Source organism: Macaca mulatta, chromosome 1, assembly GCF_049350105.2.
Source record: "Macaca mulatta isolate MMU2019108-1 chromosome 1, T2T-MMU8v2.0, whole genome shotgun sequence".
Classification (NCBI taxonomy): Eukaryota; Metazoa; Chordata; class Mammalia; order Primates; family Cercopithecidae; genus Macaca; species Macaca mulatta.
The window spans coordinates 173,510,045-173,532,104 of record NC_133406.1 but is presented as its reverse complement, the minus strand read 5'-3'; the positions used below and the strand labels follow the sequence as shown (position 1 = coordinate 173,532,104).

Sequence of the window (22,060 nt, the reverse complement as noted above, 5' to 3'; positions counted from 1 at the left end):
GCCTCCCGAGTAGCTGGGACTACAGGCGCCCGCCACCTCGCCCGGCTAGTTTTTTGTATTTTTTAGTAGAGATGGGGTTTTACTGTGTTAGCCAGGATGGTCTCGATCTCCTGACCTCGTGATCCGCCCGTCTCGGTCTCCCAAAGTGCTGGGATTACAGGCTTGAGCCACCGCGCCCGGCCTCACCTCCATTTTTCTCTCCTTGTCATTCTTTTTGAGAGTCCAAACCTCCCTCTAGTTGTGAAGATGCTCCTGAGTAGTATTGATGATGATGCATAATAAAGAAAATCTCCAGTCTGAAGTAGAAGCAGAGGAACCTAAACCAGTTTACCTCCTCACCCTAAAATGTTCCAAAAGACCCCGAAAGCCTTTTCTTAACTTAAATGCATTTAATTCAATCTGTTTTTCTTCAAGTAGTAACAGTCAAGATTGAAAAATTATTTCCTTACTCAGTTTTCTCTTTTAGTTATTGGAATTACAAAATTATTGCTTTTTACCATTTTCATATAAGCTCTATGGGATTAAATTTTAAGTAAGTTTCTGTTATTTAATTTTGGAATTTATTACTTACAAGATTATTTTTATGTGAAATGCATTTCTGAATTCCAAACAAATGGATTACCAATAAACTTTCAAAATGCAACTTGTTTCTAAATTGAATTTTGCCTTTATACTGTTCAAGTTAATGAGAAAGTAAAATAACAATGTAATAATATAATTTAAAATGTTTAATACCTTATAGGATTTGCTACCAAAAATTTTTAGATTAAGGATAGTTATTCTTTTATTTAACAATTCAGAAAAAAGTTAAAGTTTGCAAAAACATTATATAATAATGAAGTTCCAACATCTACTAACAATAATAAAAAACTATTCAAAGTTTTACAAAGCCTTTTTAATTGCACAAATTGTTAATGTAATACTATTGATGATGATTTGCTGAAATGCTGATATACAATTAACTCCACGTTCATTAAATTAATGATAATTTGTCTTATTTGATATTCAATTATAGAAAAAGAGTATTGATGTTATTTGGCTTCCAACAGCGCATTTCCAGAGTCAGACTATACTGTTCTTGGTCCTGAATCAGAGTTTAGTATAGAAAGGCTGATGATTGAGCAATCTAATTGAGATTATAGAAAGTCATGAACTAGATCCTCTTGGTGATAATTATTTCCTAATTTTGTCCTATTATTTACTACAAATGTTGATTGTTCTTGAACAGATGACTGCTGACTTGTAATTCCAATGTCTATGCTTTGCTTTCTTATATGATCAATTCGAACATTACTATTTGGATAAGAATTTCTTTTATAATTTTGGAACTTGGATATTTGCTTCTTGTTGCTCCAATATTGTTGCATACATGATATTTTATGAGGCATTTAAAATTTCACTTGACGAGTCTAATAAATTATCCAGTGGTGTTACATTATTTAGTTTATATATATATTTAAAAGGCTTTGAATAACATTTGACAGGTGAGGCACTGGATGTGGGTATGCTCGTTGGTTTTTCTATAGAAAACATTCTTTCAAATTTTCCGGTTTGGGCACTAATTTCATGAATAACAGCTTTATCAAGGTAACCCACAAATTGTTCTGTTAGGCTAGAAAAGTGCTGTGAGAAATTATAGAGTGTATTCCAAGATCTGTTTTCTGGTGTCTGCTTATTAGTTTTCCTCTTTGGTTTATCATAGACAGTTGTGTGGCCTACTTTAAAAGACATGGGGATCTGTATATCTTTTCTTTGTGCTGTAGGCATTGTTTTTTGGGGTTTGAAAAGAGAAATAGATTGATCACCAATTATAGATTTGAGGATTTCACAATTTCTTTCTAAAACAAAATTTGTTCTTTTATGTGGGTAATTGTTTTCATTTTTCAATGGATGAGAAGAAAATCTATTTTTTGTCAAAAGTAACATTCGTACATATTCTGAGTCATGGAAAATTATGGGATTTGTGTCCTTTTGTTCCTGTGGATTAAAGAAAAGAGTAATTAGTCGTAAGTTCATTGAGTCAAGAAAGCTCCATATATTTTAAAACATGTAAATAAAATTGTAAAATATTCTAAAAATGACTACATACAAATATTTAATATGAACAGTAGCATTATTCAAATATATGAAAATACTGTACTTGTATATAACATACATCCTTCTTATCTTAATATTCTATAGAGATGTTAGTCATGAAACTTGAACTTTTGACCTTAAATGTTTTCTGAAATAAATTGGAATATGAAAAAATAAATATATTTGTTAAATATCTGAGGTACTGCCATTGAGAAATAGGGTAGTTGTACTGGCATTTCTTAGGTTTCCATATTCTAGAAATTAAAAAGCATACCAAAAAATGGATTGAGTCAAAGTTCAGAAGAGACATAACTGATTACAGGCCAAAATTACAAATCTGGATATTTAGTAAATAATTCAAAAAATTAAAAATTATCTCTACAACTGATATTATTGTACCCTAATACTTAGCACCTAACACCTGACACCTAAAAAGTGCTCAATAAATATTTGTGGAATAAAATAGCCAAAGTAATAGACTGACTCGAGAATAGATCATTTTTATCACAGTAATAGCCAAGTCTGCTATCATTACTGAAAAGATGACAAAGATCTAGTTTTGCAATCCACTGGTGATGCCAATATTACCTATTTAGCCATCATAATGGATGTTTGTAATGTTTTTGGTCTGTCCAACGCCTTAGGACATTTTCTGCTTGATAAGTCTATGTACTCTTAGGTAGAGGCAAGAACCATGTTTGTCAGCTTCTTTGCGGTTAGGACATAGGCATTTGCTCTAGGCTCTGCCATTCAGATACACCTATGAAGTCTTCAGTTCAGAGAAAGCAAGCACTGTGAAAAAGTATTGGGAAAACTATTCTAGTGAGGGTGGTAGGAGTTATATCTAGCTTTGAACAACAGCAGTAGCAAATGTCTTAGAGTATTCCCTGCTCAGCATCGGAGTTATAAACTGTTATCTGTGACAATAGCATGGGCCTCAGTGGAGCAGTCTGGGGCTATATAATTAGGTGATTCCTGGCTAGACAGCTTTCGAGCCAGACTGCCTCTCTAGAGAGCATGAGTTACTAAATAGCCTTTAATAAATGCACTTTCTGGTTGAAAAAGCCAAAACAGATTATTAGAAAAATGGACACATAGTCATAGTCCCATTATTTTAGAACTGGGATCTTGTTATATTGTACAGGCTGGATTCAAATGCCTGGGTTCAAGCAATTCCCCTGCCTTAGACTCCAGAGTAGCAGGGATTACAGGTGCACACCACTGCATTCTGCTAGATTGCTACAGTCATTTTTTAAAAAATCCTTTTTATTTTATAGTTCTATTATAACCAAGCAAATTTGATAAAGCCTTCTTCATAAAGAAAAACACTGAATTTTCAGCTAGTGTAAAGGAATGCATGGTTTGGGGGTTATGCAAAGAGCATTAAGAACTTAAGTGCTGTTATCACTTTGGAATATGAAACCAAGAGGTAAGAAGGATTTATCAAAGATTCTGGTCACTAAAATATATGGGTGATTCCCGTAAGTTGTATAACTACACATGTTTACTTAACGATAGATGATATGCTTATTACCATGTGAGAAGTTACTGTCTTTGTTGGACTAACGCTGATTATCTTGGCATGTGGATTTTTCAATTCATCCTCAAAGCACAACGGGAGCAAGCTTTTCTTTCTTACTGAATGATACTTACTTAATTGATAATTTCTGACAGATTTGTTTTCTTTTATATTAAAATCATTCATCTGTGGAGATTTTTTTCTGAAAATAAACACAGTTCAGGGCAATGTTCATAGGGCTGATTGCAGCTTGTTAGTTCTTGTCTGCCTCCTTTTATCCCTGGAAGTCACTGCCAACTTCTGCACCAACCTCTCTCCCACAGACTTTCAAACTGACAAGATCATCCCTTCCTGCCTGGTTTGTGGGAGAACACAGCAAGAGCAGGAGTGGAAGCAAGAGAGTCATATATATACCTCTTTGGATTTTGAGTGGGGACGAGTTGTATGATTACGTAGGTTGAGGAGAACACCAAAGGTAGAGAGGTCTTTGCAACGTCCTATGTTGAGATTCTGAAAGAAGCTTCACAGGGCAGCTTCATGCCAACACAGGGTGGCCCCACATTTGTTAAGAGGATAGAGTAGTATGGTCAGGCAGAGACAGGATATAGTTGTTGTTGTTGTTGTTGTTGTTTTGGAAACGGAGTCTCGCTCTGTCGCCCAGGCTGGAGTGCAGTGGCGCGATCTTGGCTTACTGCAAGCTCTGCCTCCCGGGTTCACACCATTCTCCTGCCTCAGCCTCCCGAGTAGCTGAGACTACAGGCGCCCACCACCAGGCCCGACTAATTTTTTTGCATTTTTAGTAGAGATGGGGTTTCACCGTGTTAGCCAGGATGGTCTTGATCTCCTGACCTCGTGATCCGCCTGCCTCGGCCTCCCAAAGTGCTGGGATTACAGGCGTGAGCCACTGCGCCCGGCCAGGATATAGTTTTTAAACTGAATTAAACCTAAAGTGGTTGTTCATTATTGATTCAAACAAAGTTTGAAACACACTGGATTAATGATTTTTTCACTACATAAAGTTTGAAGGGTTCATGAGAAAAATGAGAACTTTATCCAAAGAAAAGCTACTTTTTCACATCCGTGTTGTAGTGTAAGTAAATGTGTGCATTTACTAAAAAAAAAAAAAAAATTGTATTCCCTCTATTCATTTTTCCATGCCTTTCTCTCTGTTCGATTGTACTATGGAACTAAATGATAACAATAAGGTAGAATAAATTTATTCTGGTCAATTATAAAATATGTCCTATTAGAAACATCATTAAACAGAACAAAATACTAAGTATTTTGAAATAAATTACCTTTTATTTCTATCACCTTCTAAGTGACCAACAGAATCCAATGGTTTTCTAGGTTTTTTTTCAATTTGACCTGAAATTTTAAAAGATTTTCATAAAAGACACATAGATATTCTGACATTTAGGAAAATATCTTGCACAAAATATTTTACAATTTAAAATAACATATGGAAAGCACCTAGTATAGTGCCTGGTCTGTAGCAGCTACTCAGTAAATATTTCTTGAATGAACTAGATAGAACTGGAAAAGACTGAGATCAAAGCTCCAGTATTTGGCTAAAACAGATCAAACATAAAAGTGGTCTTGGAGATTTTTTGTGGAAGAAAGGCATCCCTAAATTTTCAAATCTCTCCGTTATGTGGCGTCACTATTAACCAGTAGGAAGCTTCAGACGGTTATCACTTGGTAGGGAGGGAAGACAGCTTGCAGATATCAAACAGATCTTGCCATGTGGCATGAAGTCAGCATCCAAGGTTGATCTCTTCCAAACATGTCTGGTGGCCACTCCAGCATTTTTCTACACACACATGCTATTAGCAACAGTTTCAGCTTTTTCCTCGTCCTCAAGTAGTTTATATTTTAGTGCAGTACTTCCCAGTCTTTCCCATTTAATTGCAAGCATACTAATTTATATTATTTGTACAGTATACTGGAATAAATGCTTGAGTCTGGGTAGGCTACCATAGGGTCAACTGAGCAACCTTGATGGCCAAGGAATCAATATTTCAGCACACCTATAACCCCCTCCAAGCACAACAGTTTACCACAGTACTATTTGGGAAGCTCTGTTCTAGAGGGAGGAAATGGTCAATAAACAAGTAAACCAGCTGGGCATGGTGATGTGCCTTTGTAATCCCAGCTATTCAGGAGGCTGAAGTGGGAGGACTGCTTGAGGCCAGGAGTTTGGGGCCAGCTGGGGCAGTATAGTAAGACCCCCATCTCAAAAAACAAAAACAAACACAAACAAAAAAAAAACTCCGACAACAACAAAAACAAGTAAACCAACCAACAAATAAATATATAATATAATTTCGAATACTTTGGAAGTATTTGAAGCATTCAAGTATTATGGAAGAATATAAACATAGTACTTCACCTAGGGTGGCTATAGATGTCCTCTTTTAAGAAGGGATATTTGAGCTGAAATCTGAGTAAAGAGAAAGAGGCAGAGGAAACAGCAAGTGTGGATGGAGGTCTCAGTGTGAGGTCAGTGTGGAATGCTGAAAGAACAAAGAGGCCAGTGTTGCTCGGGTGCGGTGAATTAGGAGGAGAGCAGAGTAAGATGGGTTGAAACATGTAGCAGGGCAAAGTCATCTAGGGTCACATAAGCCATGGTGAAGAGTTAAGATATTATTCTGGTTACAACAGAGATCCTTAGGAGGGTTTTCAACAGAACAATAATGTAGTTTCATTTATACTTTAGAAAGATCACTCTGCTCGCTCAGAGATGGATGGTCTGTGGGGAGAAGGGGGAATGTGGGTGGCAAGAGTAGCAATGGAGTAACCAGTTAGGAGGCTGTTGCTATTATCTAGATAAACTTGTTGGTTGACTCGATAAGGATTGTAGCAGTGTAAGTGGTGAGAAATGGTTGGCTTCAGTTTCTACTTAGAGGGAGATCCAACTTTTTCCCATTTGCAGGAATGGGATAGATAGGAGAAAAACAGGCCCACTGACTGAAACAAGGTGCTGGGTTAAGAATCCCTGACTTTTGAAAGGAGAGTAAAAATCAGTTCTTTCCATTGCCAATTGGCTAACCTGGAACTAAGTCAAACCACATCAGAGATGGATGACTGAATCTGCCATATCCCCAATTATTACCCTGGCAGAGGAATCCCATTCACAACTCTAAAATCTGGTCTGGCCTGAGGGCCATGAGGTCTGAGTAATGGCAACTGCAAAACTTCTGGAAAGGAAAGAGTGACATATAGTGAGTGGTGAATAAGAGAGAGAGAACCTTCTGAAATTCTAAAACATATGAAAAATATTGCCAGGTGCAGTGGCTCACACCTATAATCCCAGCACTTTGAGAGGCTGAAGTGGGTGGATCACATGAGGTCAGGAGTTCGAGACCAGCCTGGCCAACATGGTGAAACCCCGCCTCTACTAAAAGTACAAAAATCAGCTGGGCATGGTCGCGAACGCCTGTAATCCCAGCTACTTGGGAGGCTGAGGCAGGAGTTGCTTGAACCCAGGAGTTGGAGGTGGCAGTGAGCAGAGATCATGCCACTGCACTCCAGGCTAGGTGACAGGATGAGACTCAGTTTCAAAAAAAAATTATAATAATAAAACATATGAAAAATATAAATCTAAGAAAGGCAGCAAACAAAATCTACAAGGGGGTCAGCAATACAATTAAATAGAAGAATCTAAAAATAAACTGAAAACCCTTGCCGTCTTAAGATACATACCTCAATTTTAAGAGGTATAGTAGCAAGTGTCATACTTAAATTAACAGTGTCAATTGATGACATCTTAGATTTGATAAAATATGTTTAGAAATTTCAAAGGTATAAATAAAAAAATACATTAGAGAATAAGCTATTATTCAATAAAAACAGACTAAGGTAAAAATAAAAACAGGTCAATATTTTAAAAACTGGAAATCTTGGAAGTAAGAAATATAAATCTAGATTACATGGGCAAAGGGAAAATTAATGAATTGAAAGAAAATGTTGAGGAATTCACCAAGAATGCATAGAAAGATAAATAAAAAACCTGAAAGAACAGTTCAAAATCATGAAAAACCCACTGCAAGTCTTGGACATTTATCCAATAGCTTTGGAAGAAGAAAATAGCAGAAATGGTAAAGAATCTATATTTGAAGAGATAATAACCAATAATTCTAACTGACAGACATGTATCTCAAGGATTGAAGATGACAGACAGAATACATCTATATCCAGACACTTTGTACTAAAAATGCGAATCATAAAGAATAAAGAGAAAAGTCCTAAAACTACCAGAAAGTTAAAAACAGTTATTCTATAGAAGAATGACAATTGGACTATGAACAGAATTCTAATCTATGAATGATTCAAGAAGATAATAAAGTTATCTGTAAAGTGCTGAGAAAAAGTAATTTACAGTGTAGAAATTTACATAAACTCAACAGTCATTCCAGAGTGACAGCAAAATAAAGGCACTTCAGATATATAAGGATCCAAAGAGTTAACAGCCAACAGGTCACCATCGAAAGAATGACTAACATATGCTCTTCATGAAAAATGTAATAGAACACAGATGGGGCTGAGTGTGGTAGCTCACACCTGTAATCCCAGCACTCTGGGAGGCTGAGGCAGGTGGATCACCTGAGGACAGGAGTTTGAGAGCAGCCTGACCAGTATGGTGAAACCCCATCTCTACCAAAAATACAAAAATAGCTGGGCGTGGTGGTGCATACCTATAATCCCAGCTACTTGGGAGGTTGCAGTAAGACAGGGTCGCGCCATTGCACTCCAGCCTAGGCAACAAGAGTGAAACTCTGTCTCAAAAAAAATAAACAAACACAAATGGTAGGATACAGGAGTCAATGATGAGCACAGAATTTGATGAACTGCTATGTATTTAATCAGCATTGTCTTTAAAAACTAATAGTATTTTGCATTTTAAATGAAATATTGTTAATATTTGCTGCACTTGTGTAAGCTTTTTGGAGTTATTTTAATCTACCGTATTTTTGGTGTTTTAGACTTCTGTCATGTCAGCCTTTTGTTTTTTTCTTTAACTTTGCTTTATTGAGGTATAATTTACATACAATAAAATACACGTATTTTAACGTAATGAACAGTTTGATAAACATTGATAAATATATGCACTCATGTAAGTAAAATCAAGATATAGAGTATTTCCATTATTCTCCGATAGTTTCCCCCCACCCCCTTTTAGTCAATTCATTTGATTTGTTCTGTTCTTTCCTTCAAACTCACTGTTTATCTCAGTGTTGGATACCTGGTTTCTTCCCTCAATATACTATCTTGTCTAATGTGGTCATATTTTTGTCCCCTTACACTGCACACTGTATATATTCCAAAACTGCTTTTCGGATTTCAGTTTGGTTTACTTCAATGTTTATTTTACTCTTTGAGGCTTTTAACATAATTTTAAGTTACCTATTAGCATTACCTATTTCTTTAAAAATATTTTTTAATTCTGGTAGCATCATTTCATTCTTGATGATTATGTTTTACATTTCCAAATCTTACTTCATAGAATTCTGATTTTCTTTAACTCCTTCAGCATATAGAACAATTATTGTTTAAGTTTATTCCTGGTTCATGGGGAACAAATTCTGCCAAAATGTGACCATCAGCTATTTTTTAAATTATGACCTCTCTTCGCTATGGAATTTTTCCATAGGTCCCATGCTTTGTTCTTATTTTTCTTTCTGCTCAACTTTGAATCAGATCACTTAAATGTGGGCTTATTTATTTGTCCAAAAACAACAGATGTAAATTTTTTTATGTTCTCCCTGTTTACTTATGCACTGTTAAACTCTCCCCTTAGAAATTAACATGTAAATCCAGATGTCGTTACCTTTTATTATGAGTTCAGGCACTCAGCTACTGAGTAGGCTGATAAGGAAGCTGTAGCCCTGGAAGATGGTGGAGAAGTTTGTTTCTGGGCACTGTATATTTTGTGAAACCTTTTCATGACCCCAGGGTGGTGGTGGTGGTGAGTACTCTGTTTATGTGTGAGGTGTCACTTGGGTTTCATTTTTTTATCTCTCTCTTGGGGTAAGCAAGTTAGTTTGGTAGTTGAGGGAGGAACTTAGTCAAGTAAGGGCCTCATGGCTCACAGGCTATTTGAAGGAATTGTGTTTTTTCTTTGCAGTTATCGTTGGTCACAATCCAAAAATCGTTCCTAGAAAACTGTATTTTGTCTCTTCTGTTATCAACCCTCCTTTCAAGTCCCTGCTCCTTCAAGTTAGGAGGTTTTTACCCTAGCTCTGAGTACATCTAAAGCAATACGAGGAAGCCAGAGAAAAAAGTGACAAGTTATGATCATTATATTTCTCTCCAAATATTGCTAGCACAGACTTTGAATGCTGCTGACTTACAATGAGGAAAGGAATCCCAAGGGGAGAATTTCGCATCTTTCTCGGACCTATCATTGATAACAAACTCTATTTCTTTAAGTTGAATGTGAGAGAGTGTGTGTGTGTGTGTCTGTGTGTGTGTGTGTGTGTATGTGTGTGTGTGTGTGTAGTGGAGTCGGTGGTTATAATAGGGGATTTTTTTCAGAATATTCTCTATTGGCTCTTTCAACGGTTATTCTTTTCTCCTAAGAAATGGAATTGTGCGCTGACTTCTGGAAGATTCTTTCAAACTGCTTCATAATGTAATATGTGACAGATTTTCTTTGAGTTAGGGATAAAATGTCCCAGTTTCAATTTAATAAGTTTTTCTTCTCTATTTTCTTTTTGTGTTATTCATTCTGGCCAGGATGAACTTGTATTTATGTTGACAACTTTCCCAGAAGTCTTACTTTGGGACTTTGATAAAAAGTATAAAATGCTTCCTTAGAGAGACTTAAGAACTTTTCTAAAGGGAGATTGCTTTGCTGAACTAATAGAACATCCTGTCACTGCTTTCAGGGAACACTTCAGAGAAGATGTGGCATCTGAATGGAACCTTCAAGGATAATGTAGCAAATGGAGGTTGCCTACTTCACAGTCATTTTTTACCCTTCTTTACTAACAGCACTCCAGTCTTATCTCCTTCCAAGCAACCATGTCCTACAAAGAAGGCTGGTATCTTTCCCGGCTCAATGGAGTAAATCTTGAGTAATCTAAGCTGTGTTTTTCAAAATGTGAGCTACAAACCATTCCTGTGTTGTGAAATCAATTTAGTGTATCCTGAACAGCATTTAAGAAAATGAAGTAGACTATAACAGAATGTATCATCTGGATCCTTAGTAATTACTTTACAAAATACAGAAATACTACAATCAAATTCAACTGACAGAGAGAAAGAGAGATAATTAGGACTCTAGGAAGCTGAATCTTCTGCTCCGTGTGTGTGTGTGTGTGTGTGTGTGTAATATAAAAAGTATTTCCTACTGTGGCCATGTTGAAAGTTGGAAAAAGTGATCTAAGCCAATGATGATTTATTGGTTTAGATGTGGATGCATGAGGCTCTTTGAGCCAAAGAAACATAAGGGGGAGTTGGCTTTGGGAAAAACATTTTTTTCATTCTTACCAAGGCATAAAAAGCATTTCTAGTCACACAAGCTATATTGAATAGTTGTCATCATACTGTACAGCAAGGATAGGAGGACAAGCTACCTGCTAAGACCATTGAGGAAAGACAGAGGAACTGGACATTTTTTCCACCACTGTATTCCTCTATTCAATCTCAGCAGCCACAATCAGACAGACAGAAAGCACGAGAATATTTTTTTTCTTGCATCTGTGGTGGAAACCTTAGCAGCAGACAGTAACTACTCCAGGTCTGTCAAATAGATGCATGGAACTGAATATCTAATGACATTATAAAGCCCCTGAACGAGCCAACCCTGCAAATGCCTTTCTGATGGACTTCTTGTTTTTTTAGATAATAAATATCTTTACAGTTTAAGCTACAGGCGGTTGGATTTTCTTTTATTTGAGGCTAAAATCTCTTAACTATGAAAGTCGAACAGGAATCCATCAGGTGAAAACATATGTTTGAAGCATAGGCAACATACAATGAATCAAATCACACAGTAATTTGGTTAACTAAGTAAAACAGCCTGTTAAATATAACTAGAATCAGTGTGGTGTGGATAGGTTTACGAGAAAGAAAAGAAGGCTGGAGAAAGATCGTTATTGTAGTGTGATCAAAGACTAATATTCCTTGGTTAAAGATTTTCTTAATGCTTACACCCTAAGTTTAGATGCAGGTAACTTTCAATTATTTCAATGTAAACATGCAATTTCTATACCTGTAAATAAAGTAGAGTCTTTTTCCTTTTTATGAGCATTAGACTGAATGTTGAACATAGGAGAAAAGTCTGTAGAACCCAGGGATCTTCTACATGCTTGTCTATGCTGTGAATGTAGAACATTCAGAGGCCTTGCATTTTCCATCTAAACATCAGGAAAAATGGAAAATTATCTTAGAAATGATTTCTTTCCGTGTATATTAATAAATAATTTGTGTTTGAGTATTCACATTTGCAATATTGAATTATGATAACTAACAGCTGTCTGGTTCTTTAAATATTTTCAAATGTGATTTAATTATCAGAAAAACCTACTATGAGATGAGCATTATCAATAAGAAAACAAACCTTCAGAAGTTAAAAGATCTGCTTATGCTCACACTTTTTACTAATTTATTTTTCCTTTGTCTATGAAACTTAACCTTTATATTCACATAAAATTTCTCTCTCCAGGCCGGGTGCGGTGGCTCAAGCCTGTAATCCCAGCACTTTGGGAAGCCGAGACGGGCGGATCACGAGGTCAGGAGATCGAGACCATCCTGGCGAACACGGTGAAACCCCGTCTCTACTAAAAAGTACAAAAAAACTAGCCGGGCGAGGCGGCGGGCGCCTGTAGTCCCAGCTACTCGGGAGGCTGAGGCAGGAGAATGGCGTGAATCCGGGAGGCGGAGCTTGCAGTGAGCGGAGATCGGGCCACTGCACTCCAGCCTGGGCGACAGAGCGAGACTCCGTCTCAAAAAAAAAAAAAAATTTCTCTCTCCAAGTTCAGGGGAAGTCTGAAGTTCAAATACTGAGAAATAAAGCCTTCTCTGTTTTAACAAACGATTACTCTAACATAGAGTTGGTACAGCAGATCAGTTCTGAGTAGAGAAGAAACTGAAAAACAATGATTCGGCTTTTCCTAGACTAGAGGATCAGATTGGGTCCATATATTTTTTATTAAAATGCACATATCTAGGCATTCAAAATATACATATGCACATGTTAATATAAATGGAATACTTTGTGGTTCTCTGTTAACAAACTAAACAACTAACTGTTTAGAACCCATTTTTTTTCACACTAGGCACAGAATATATTTCGTTCTGGATAATATGAAATAAAAATAAGGTATATGACAAAAGTCTAGGCCACAAAGACCTCACATTTTTATGGTATAGGATTTGCATACACAAAACAGTAGTAAATAAAATAGAGTAATATCACTAAAAAGCAAACCAATCAATACAATATATAAATGAGGAAGAGTTTAAAAAGGGAGGGATATCCATGAAGACTAAAATAGGAAAGATTTCATAGAGGGAGAAGAAAATGCTAAGATTTAAAAGACAAGGGTATTTCAGGCAAGATCAACAGCATAAGCCTGGAATGTTCATAAGACAGGCAGAAAAACAGTATAGTTATATCAGGAAGGCATTTATTATTTATTGGGATTAAAAGATAAGTTCAAATAGGTAAGAAGATGAGTTGTGAGGGGGATAGACCACAGATGTCTTGAAAGACAGTCAAAGCAACTTTATCCTAAAGAAAAATTACCAACATTGTCACGAGGAATTGGAAATTGGAGCCCATCAATAATTCTTAAAAGGAATGTAAGGGAGTTTCAAATAACTACCTTTAAAACATAGTTTAAAAGAGTAACCAGCCCCAGATAGATTTACAGATAAGTTGTTTTAAGCTTTCATGGAAAAAATTGTTCTCATGCAATATAATATCATTAAATTAAAAAGTAAACAACTTTTCATTTCTTTTTATAAGCTGGTATAGTCTTAAAAGCCAAAGTCTGGAAAAATAAAGAAGGCTACAAGTTAATCTTACCTCTGACTTCAGGATTTTTCACAAATTTAAAATAAAATACCGATCAACACTATACTAGTACAAGTTTACAACAGCCAAATAAAACCATCAAGAAATTAAAGGTTTCTATATGTTATTATAACTCATTACCCATAGGTCAAAAGGATTAAAATGATGTAATTATTTTAATAGCTGCAATACTGATAAATCTGATAAATTTAACAACTATTATTGATAAGAACTGTAATAAAACTACATAGAGATAATACTTTCTTAATGTGAGAAAGAATATTGGCCAGGTGCGGTGGCTCATGCCTGTAATCCCAGCATTTTGGGAGGCCGAGGCAGGTGGATCACCTGAGGTCAGGAGTTTAAGACCAGCATGGCCAACACTGTGAAACCCGTCTCTACTAAAAATCCAAAATAAGCCGGGCATGGTGGTGCACACCTGTAGTCCCAGCTACTCGGGAAGCTGCGGCGGGAGAATTGCTGGAATCTGGGAGGCAAAGGTGGCAGTGCACTGAGATCATGCCACTGCACTCAAGCCTGAGGGACAGAGTGAGACTCTGTCTCAAAAAAAAAAAAAAAAAAAAAAAGAATATTTAAAGATAATTTTAAAAATTATATATATGTAAAAGTAACAGTCAACATCATCGTTAATGGTAATATATTAGTCTATGACATGGCGACAGTAACATCTATCACCACAGTTATTTATAAATTTTTAGGGAGTGCCCAGTAATGCAACAGGAAAAGATAATAAAAGTAGTAAAGACTGGGGAATTCTGATTCAACATAGCTGAGTAATCCTCTATCAGACCTACCTACCCACAGATAAAAACCATAGACTCTAGACAAAATGCTCTAGATAAAATACACACACACATGCATGCACACACATGACCTTAAGGTCCTGGAGAATAAACAAAAGCAGGTGGCAAAGAGAAAGTATTGACACTTGGTATCACTGATTTGCATGGAGTGGAGTTGCTATTTGTATAGCTTTTAGCTTGAAGGCAGACTGAAGTTGGCATCGCATGGAGCATCTAAAATTCTGCTAGAAAAACCATGTTATTTCTGGCCAGAAGAACCAGAAGACAAAGTTTGGGCAAACAAAGCTGCTGGAAAGTGAGAAAGGAATGATGCAAAGAAGAGAGCCAAAGATGGCAGCTCCATTTCCTGCATGAGAGACTTCTATGTGTAAGAGACTACCTGTTCAAGTCTCTGGTTAACCCCTAAACCATGCATGTTTAGAAACTCCTGCAAGCAGCCTGCTAAGGATAAAACAATTGAACTAAAATTTGAACTGCTGTTCACGAGTCATTTGTATTTTGAGTACAATCAAGATAATTGACTGCTAGAACAAAAACATCAATAAATTTTGTAGGACAACAGGAGCGTGCAGAGTCTTCACAATACAATAGTCACAATGTCCAAGATCAACCCAACTTGATCTAAAAGAACCGAGGAAGTGAGACCTAGTGTTAACATAAAAGACAATCCAACAAGACCAGATATTGAATGACCCAGACATTGGAATTAACAGATTTTATAGCAGCTATTATAACTATGCTTGATGGGTCGGGCACGGTGGCTCACGCCTGTAATCCTAACACTTTAAGAGGCCGAGGCAGGTGCATCACTTGAGGTCAGGAGTTCGAGACCAGCCTGACCAACATGGTGAAACCCTGTCTCTACTAAAAATCCACATACACACACACATACAAAATAGCTGGGGTTGGTTGCACACATCTGTAGTCCCAGCTACTCAGGAGGTTGAGACAGGAGAATCACTTGAATCTGGGAGGCAGAGGTTGCAGCAACTGAGATTGCGCCACTGCACTCCGGCCTGGGTGACAGAGCAAGACTTCACCTAAAAAACAAAAACAAAACCAAACAAACAAACTAACAAAAAACCATGCTTCATGAAAAAAGTAAAATATGTTCAAAGTAAAGGAAAAACATAGGGAATCTTATCAGAGAAACAGAAACTACTTTTTAAAATGGAAATTATAGAATTAAAACATGTAATATCTGTTGAGCTTAAAATAGAGAAAATATCTGAGGGAATAATCTGAGAACTTAAAGATAGATCAATAGAAATTATTTAATATGAAAAAATAGAAATTCAGGAACCTGTAGGACAATAATGAAAAGTCTGACATGTTTAATAAGAACCTCAGAGGGAGACTCTTATCCCCTTTACTTTCTTTAAAACACATCGAATTTCTGAAAGCAAAAATTATAATACCGTCCTGCAGGGTTTATAGTATTACATACAGAAACTATAGTACAAAGGTTTGGGGAAGTAAATGGAACTATACAATTTAAAGATTTCTACATCTTTATGTGAAGTAGTACAATTTTACTCTAAGTAGACTGTGACAAGTTGATGATGTATACTTTAATCTATACCAAAACCGCTAAAAATCCCAAACAAATAAAAAGAGACATAACTAAAAGCCAACGGATACATTAAAGTGAAATATTGATAAATATTCAAATAATCCAAAGAAAGGCAGAAAAGAAGGAACAGAGGAACAAAAAGCACAGGGACAAACAAACAAAACAGAATAAAATGATAGACTTAATTTCACCCATATCAACAATTGCATTAAACATTAATGAAATAAGAATTTCAACTAAAAGACATTGTCAGAATAGATTTTTTAAAAAGCAAGACTCAAGTATATGCTATGTGTAAAAAATGTACTATAAATATAAGTTGAAAGTAAACTGATGGAAAAATACATACTATGTAAACAGGATGCATAAGAAGGCTGCAGTGGTTCTATAAATATCAGGTAAGATAGACATCTGGCCAGGCGCAGTGGCTCACACCAATAATCCCAGCACTCTGGGAGGCTGAGGTGGGTGGATCACCTGAGGTTGGGAGTTCAAGACCAGCCGGACCAGCTTGGAGAAACCCTGTCTCTACTAAAAATTCAAACAATTAGCTGGGCATGGTGGCGCATGCCTGTAATCCCAGCTACTCAGGAGGCTGAGGCAGGAGAATCACTTGAACCCAGGAGGTGGAGGTTGCAGTGAGCTGAGATTGCACCACTGCACTCCAGCCTGGGCAACAAGAGCGAAACTCCGTCTCAAGAAAAAAAAAAAAAAAAAAAGAAAAGAAAGATAGATATCAAGAAAAATAGTATTACCAGAGACAGAGACAGACATTTCACTATAACAAAAAGATCAATTCATCAGGGAGACATAAAAATCATAAATACATATACACCTAATAATAGGGTTACAAAATACATGAAGCAGGCTGGCCACAGTGGCTCATGCCTGTAATCTCAGCGCTTTGGGAGGCTGAGGTGGGCAGATGACCTGAGGTCAGGAGTTCGAGACCAACCTGGCCAACATGGCGAAACCACATCTCTACCAAAAAAAAAAAAAAAGCCAGGTATGGTGGTGGGTGCTTGTAATCCCAGCTACTCAGGAGGCTGAAGGAGGAGAATTACTTGAATTTGGGAGGTGGAGGCTGCAGGGAGCCAAGATGGTGTCAAGATCTTGAAAAAAAAAAAACATATATATATATATATATATATATATATATATATATATATATATGAAGCGGAAATTTACAGAGTCAGAGAAATGGGCTATTTTATAATCATGAAGATTTTAACATCTCCTAGCAATTGACAGAATAATTAGATTTTTAAAGGTCTGTAAAGACACAGATGACCTGAATGAAACTAACAACCATCTTGACCTAATTTATACATATACTTTCATATTTTATATCTATAATAGAGATATATATTTATAAATATACTCATATACTTGTGTACTTATAGAACACTATGCCATATAACTGCTAAATACACATTCTTTTAAGTGCACTTAGTACTTTCAATAAGACAGACCATATCCTGAGCCCTGAAACAAGTCTAAATAGAAGTTTAACTGGATTGGAACCCTACATAATGTATTATTTGACCACAACGTAATTAAATTAGATATCAATAACAGTAAGATAGCTGGAAAAACTCCAAATATTTTGAAATTCTATAACATACTTCTGAAGAATCCATATTTCAAAGAAGAAACTAGAAAACTTTTTCAAACTGAATGATAGTGAAAATGTAACACATCAAATTTCATGGAATTTCAGTTTTCCAAACAAGAAATTGGGGGATTATCATTCTAAGCACTAACTACAATCACTTGCAAACTCCATCAAGCCAGACTATTTAATTTCTTCCTAATCAGTGTCCTCCACTACATTCCCATTTCTACTGCTTTGGCTCAGTCTCTCACCATTTCTTACACTGAAGATATGTCTCAGAAATATTTCAACACAAGTCAAACAAGAAATTATTGAAGGATCAAGGCCTTTCAGGAGTCAGTATGAATGTAGATTAGGGGAACTAGTAGAGGCATAAGTTTTAAATGGGAGAGGTCCTTCTGAGTCAATATGACAAGCCATGCTATTTATAGCCATGCCCTACTAAGATCTCTTTACGATTATGGCAAGGAAATACCACAAAGAATCAACTTGTAAAAGAAAGAGAACAGGAATGTGTGCATATGTGTTTGTGAGAGAATGATGGGAAGACAGATCAGTGCCTGGGAGAGATTTCAACAGATTTCTGAAAGAAAGATAATCGAAGCTTTCCAGTAGAGGAGTCACTAATACGTTATCTATTTGATGAAACCTGGAGAAACTCCAGGCTTAGAGGAGGCAGGTATTGAGGGTGGGAATGAGAACAAAAGTTGTAAAGAGACGTTAACTGAAATGCTGAATGAAATTTCTGAACCAGTTACCACTTTTCCCATCTCCCAGTTGTCCTGTCCCACAGGCAATTTACAGGAAATGGTATTTAATTAATCCCAGGCTAAAACAAAGAGTGCCCTTCTCTTAATAAACTTCCTGCTAGTGTGGGTTTTGGCTCCCCAGAGCAAAATTCTCTTTATGGTAGCGTCTGCAAAAAAGGCTACCAGGCCAACTGCCTACTCCCTGCCCTCAAATCCTAAAGTAAGGTGGGTGAGAACTCTGCCATATACACAGAACAGTTAGGTTTTCATTCTGGGGATAGACTTACTTGTAAAATTAATGGCAGCTTCCTGGAAAAATTAACCCCATCTTCATTCTAAAATATCACAAATAAAAATGTACCAATGTCTTATTCTATTTAAGCTGCTATAAAAAATACCTTAAACGGGGTAATAGAAATAATAGAAATTTACTTCTCACAATTCTTAGGCTGGGAAGTCCAAGATCAAGTCATCAGCAAATTTGGTGTTTAGTAAGGGCTCACTCTCGGATTCATAGGTGGTGCCTTATTCTGTGTCCTCACATGGTAGAAGGGGCAAACAGCTCCCTGGAATCTCTTTTATAGGGTCACTAATCCCATTCGTGAGGGCTCTGCCCCATGACCTAATCACCTCCTAAAGCCATCACTCCTTAATACCATCACATTGGCTATTAAGTTTCAACATATGAATTTTGGGGGTATACATTCAGACCATAGCAACCACATATGATAAAAATCAGCAATATCAAAGATACATATAACAATCTTAAAGGAAATGTAATTTAAGAAACAGAAAAGAACCTAAGAAAACTAACTCTAATATCTTCAGAAAACTTTGAGAACAAATGGGACAGGATTCAATGGGGGGAAAGAAGGGCCACTACCAAGAAAAAGAAACATTGGAAATGTAAAATATGATTACTAAACAAAAATGCAATAAAAGGGCTGGAAGAAAAAGTCAAGGAAATTTCCCATAATAAAGAGCAACATTTTAGCTGGGCATAGTGGCTCATACCTGTAATCCCAGCACTTTGGGAGGCAGAGGCAGGTGGATAGCTTGAGCTCAGGAGTTCGAGACCAGTTTGGGCAACATGGCAAAACCCCATCTTTACAAAAAATACAAAAATTAGCCAAGCATGGTAGCACACACCTGTGGTCCCAGCTACTTAGGAGGCTGAAGTGAGAGGATTGCTTGAGCCCAGCAGGCGGTAGAGGCCGCAGTGAGGTGTGATCGTGCCACTGTACTCCAGCCTGGGCAACAGAGACAGACCCTATCTCAAAAAAAGGGGCAAAGTGTCAAAAAGATAAAATAAAGAAAAGCAATGTAGAAAATCAATCCAAAGGGACTAATATCTGATGGTTAGAAAGCAGAGAAAATAGTAGAGATGAAATTGGCAAAGAAATAAAATACATTTTTTAGAACTAAAGAAAGACCTTTAGCTTTAGAGTGGAGTTCACTGAGCACTGAACGGAATAAAGTAAAACTACCACACCCAGGCACATCCTTGAGACATTTCTTTCTTTTTCTTTCTTTCTTTTTTTTTTTTTTTTTGAGATGGAGTCTCACTCTGTTCCTAGAGCACAGTGGTGTGATCTCAGCTCACTGCAACCCCCACCTCCTGGGTTCAAGAGATTCTCCTGTCTCAGCCTCCTGAGTAGCTGAGATTACAGGTGTGTGCCACCACACCCAGCTAATTTTTGTATTTTAGTAGAGATGAGATTTTGCCATGTTGGCCAGGCTGCCTTGAGACATTTCAGCACAATGTTGATAAAGTTTCTAAAAAGTTTCCAGAAAAAAATAATGTCATGAAGTTCGAGAACTTTTCATAGCAACACAAAACTATATAGGACAGTAGAACAATGTCTTCAAAGGCTAGGAAAAAAATGATTTTGAACCTCTAAGTCTACACAGTCAAATTATCAATCAAGTATATTGGAAAAATAAACACACTCTCAAATATCCATGCAACATTTCTAGAGAAGTTTCTTGAAGATATATTCTAGGAAGAAAATTGAGAAGATGGCAGATAGGAGACAGGGTTAATGTGCAGCTTCCATTGGGATGGACAGAACAGCATGTGGAGACACACCACCCACTTTTGCTTCAAGAACCACTGAGAGGTGAAGTCAGCTGGACTTAATTGGGTTGAGTGGGGACTTGGAGGACTTTTCTGTCTAGCTAGAGGATTGTAAATGCACCAGTCAGCACTCTTTGTCTAGCTAAAGGATTGTAAATGCACCCATCAGCACTCTGTAAAATGGACCAATCAGCAGGATGTGGGTGGGGACAAATAAGGGAATAAAAGCTGACCATCCCAGCCAGCAGTGGCAACTCGCTCAGGTCCCCTTCCATGCTGTGGAAGTTTGTTCGTTGACCCTTCACAATAAATCTTGCTGCTGCTCACTCTTTGGGTCCGTGCCACCTTTAAGAGCTGTAACACTCACCGCGAAGGTCTGCAGCTTCATTCTTAAAGTCAATGAGACCAAGAACCCACCAGAAGGAACAAACTCTGTACACATCTTGGCGACCACAAAGGGACTATTGCCAAGTTGTGAGTACCATCAGACCGCTTTTGTTTGCTATTCTGTCCTATTTTTCCTTAGAATTCGGGTGCTAAACACCAGGCACCTGTTGACCAGTTAAAAGCGACTAGCGTGGACGCCAGACTAAAGACACGGGTGTCAGACTTTCTGGGAAAGGGCTCTCTAACAACCCCCGACTCTTCGGAGTTTGGGGTTGTTGGTTTGCCTGGAACCAGTTTCCGCTTTTCCTGTATTTCTGGGCTGAGCCGAGGGTCAACAGAGAGGAAAGCCATTCAGCTCCAGTGTCCTGACAAAAAGTTGGTTGAGCCTGTAGCCATGAGAGGAACTCTCAAAGTCACGTCACCCAAGCAAGACTCGCCCATCTATCCTATCTATCCTGACCCTTGCCTCCTGGGTCCTAATGCCTGTTAGAAAAACTTCCTCTCACCTCTCTTCTCTTAGGCTAGTCCAGCTTTTAAAAATCACTCCCTGTCTCTAGTGCTTTTCTAGTTTCTTCTATGAGAATGATTTCTAGTATAAACTTCAGGACTCTGTTCCCTTCTTTAGGCACTTGGGCTCACCAGTCAGAAAGACATAATTTTTGCCTGAAGCCCTGTTGTTGGGGGGGACTATCTGGAATTTTAGGATCCCTCCTCAGACTAGCAGGCCTAACAAAAGCTATTCCTGAAGCTAGGATATGGAGCGCCTCAGAAATGATATCTTTCCTATTCATATGATGAGAAGTGAGGACCAAAGGCATCACTCTTCCTTGACATCCCTTCCCTCCCTCAGGGTATGGCCCTCCACTTCATTTTTGGGGCATAACATCCTTACAGGACAGGGGTAAGCTCCCAATACTAACAAGAGAATGCTTAGGACTCTAACCGGTTTTTGAGAATGCATTGGTAAGGGCCACTAAATCGGACCTTCCTCGGTCCTCTTTGTGGTCTAAGAGGAAAATTAGGGTTTCTGCTGCTGCGTTGGTGAGCACGACTATTCCGATCAGCAGGGTCCAGGGACCATTTTGGGTTCTTTGGTGGGGGCGGGTGGGGCGGGGAATGGTGGGGAATAAACAAACCAAAACAGTGGGCGGTTTTTTCTTTCAGATGAGAAACACTCAGGCATCAACAGGCTCACCCCTGAAATGTATCCTAAGCC

The 22,060-nt window shown here is 37.5% G+C and overlaps 1 protein-coding gene and 1 non-coding gene across 2 annotated transcripts in view; both read right to left on the bottom strand.

Annotated features, from left to right (window-relative positions):
* Positions 1 to 712: 712 nt before the first annotated feature.
* The window catches only part of C1H1orf141 (chromosome 1 C1orf141 homolog), a 69,494-nt gene continuing 48,146 nt past the window's right edge, over positions 713 to 22,060 (bottom strand). Inside the window, exons 9-11 of the mRNA XM_077954430.1 lie at positions 11,814 to 11,958; positions 4,894 to 4,963; positions 713 to 1,977 (exon numbers count right to left, since the gene is read on the bottom strand). Coding sequence (XP_077810556.1) covers positions 1,953 to 1,977; positions 4,894 to 4,963; positions 11,814 to 11,958 — 240 coding nt within the window. The 3' untranslated portion in view covers positions 713 to 1,952. The remainder of the gene's footprint in view (positions 1,978 to 4,893; positions 4,964 to 11,813; positions 11,959 to 22,060) is intronic.
* On the bottom strand, positions 11,224 to 11,358 carry LOC114675088 (small nucleolar RNA SNORA31). Its single transcript, XR_013413320.1, has one exon. It is a non-coding gene; the product is annotated as a small nucleolar RNA SNORA31 (small nucleolar RNA).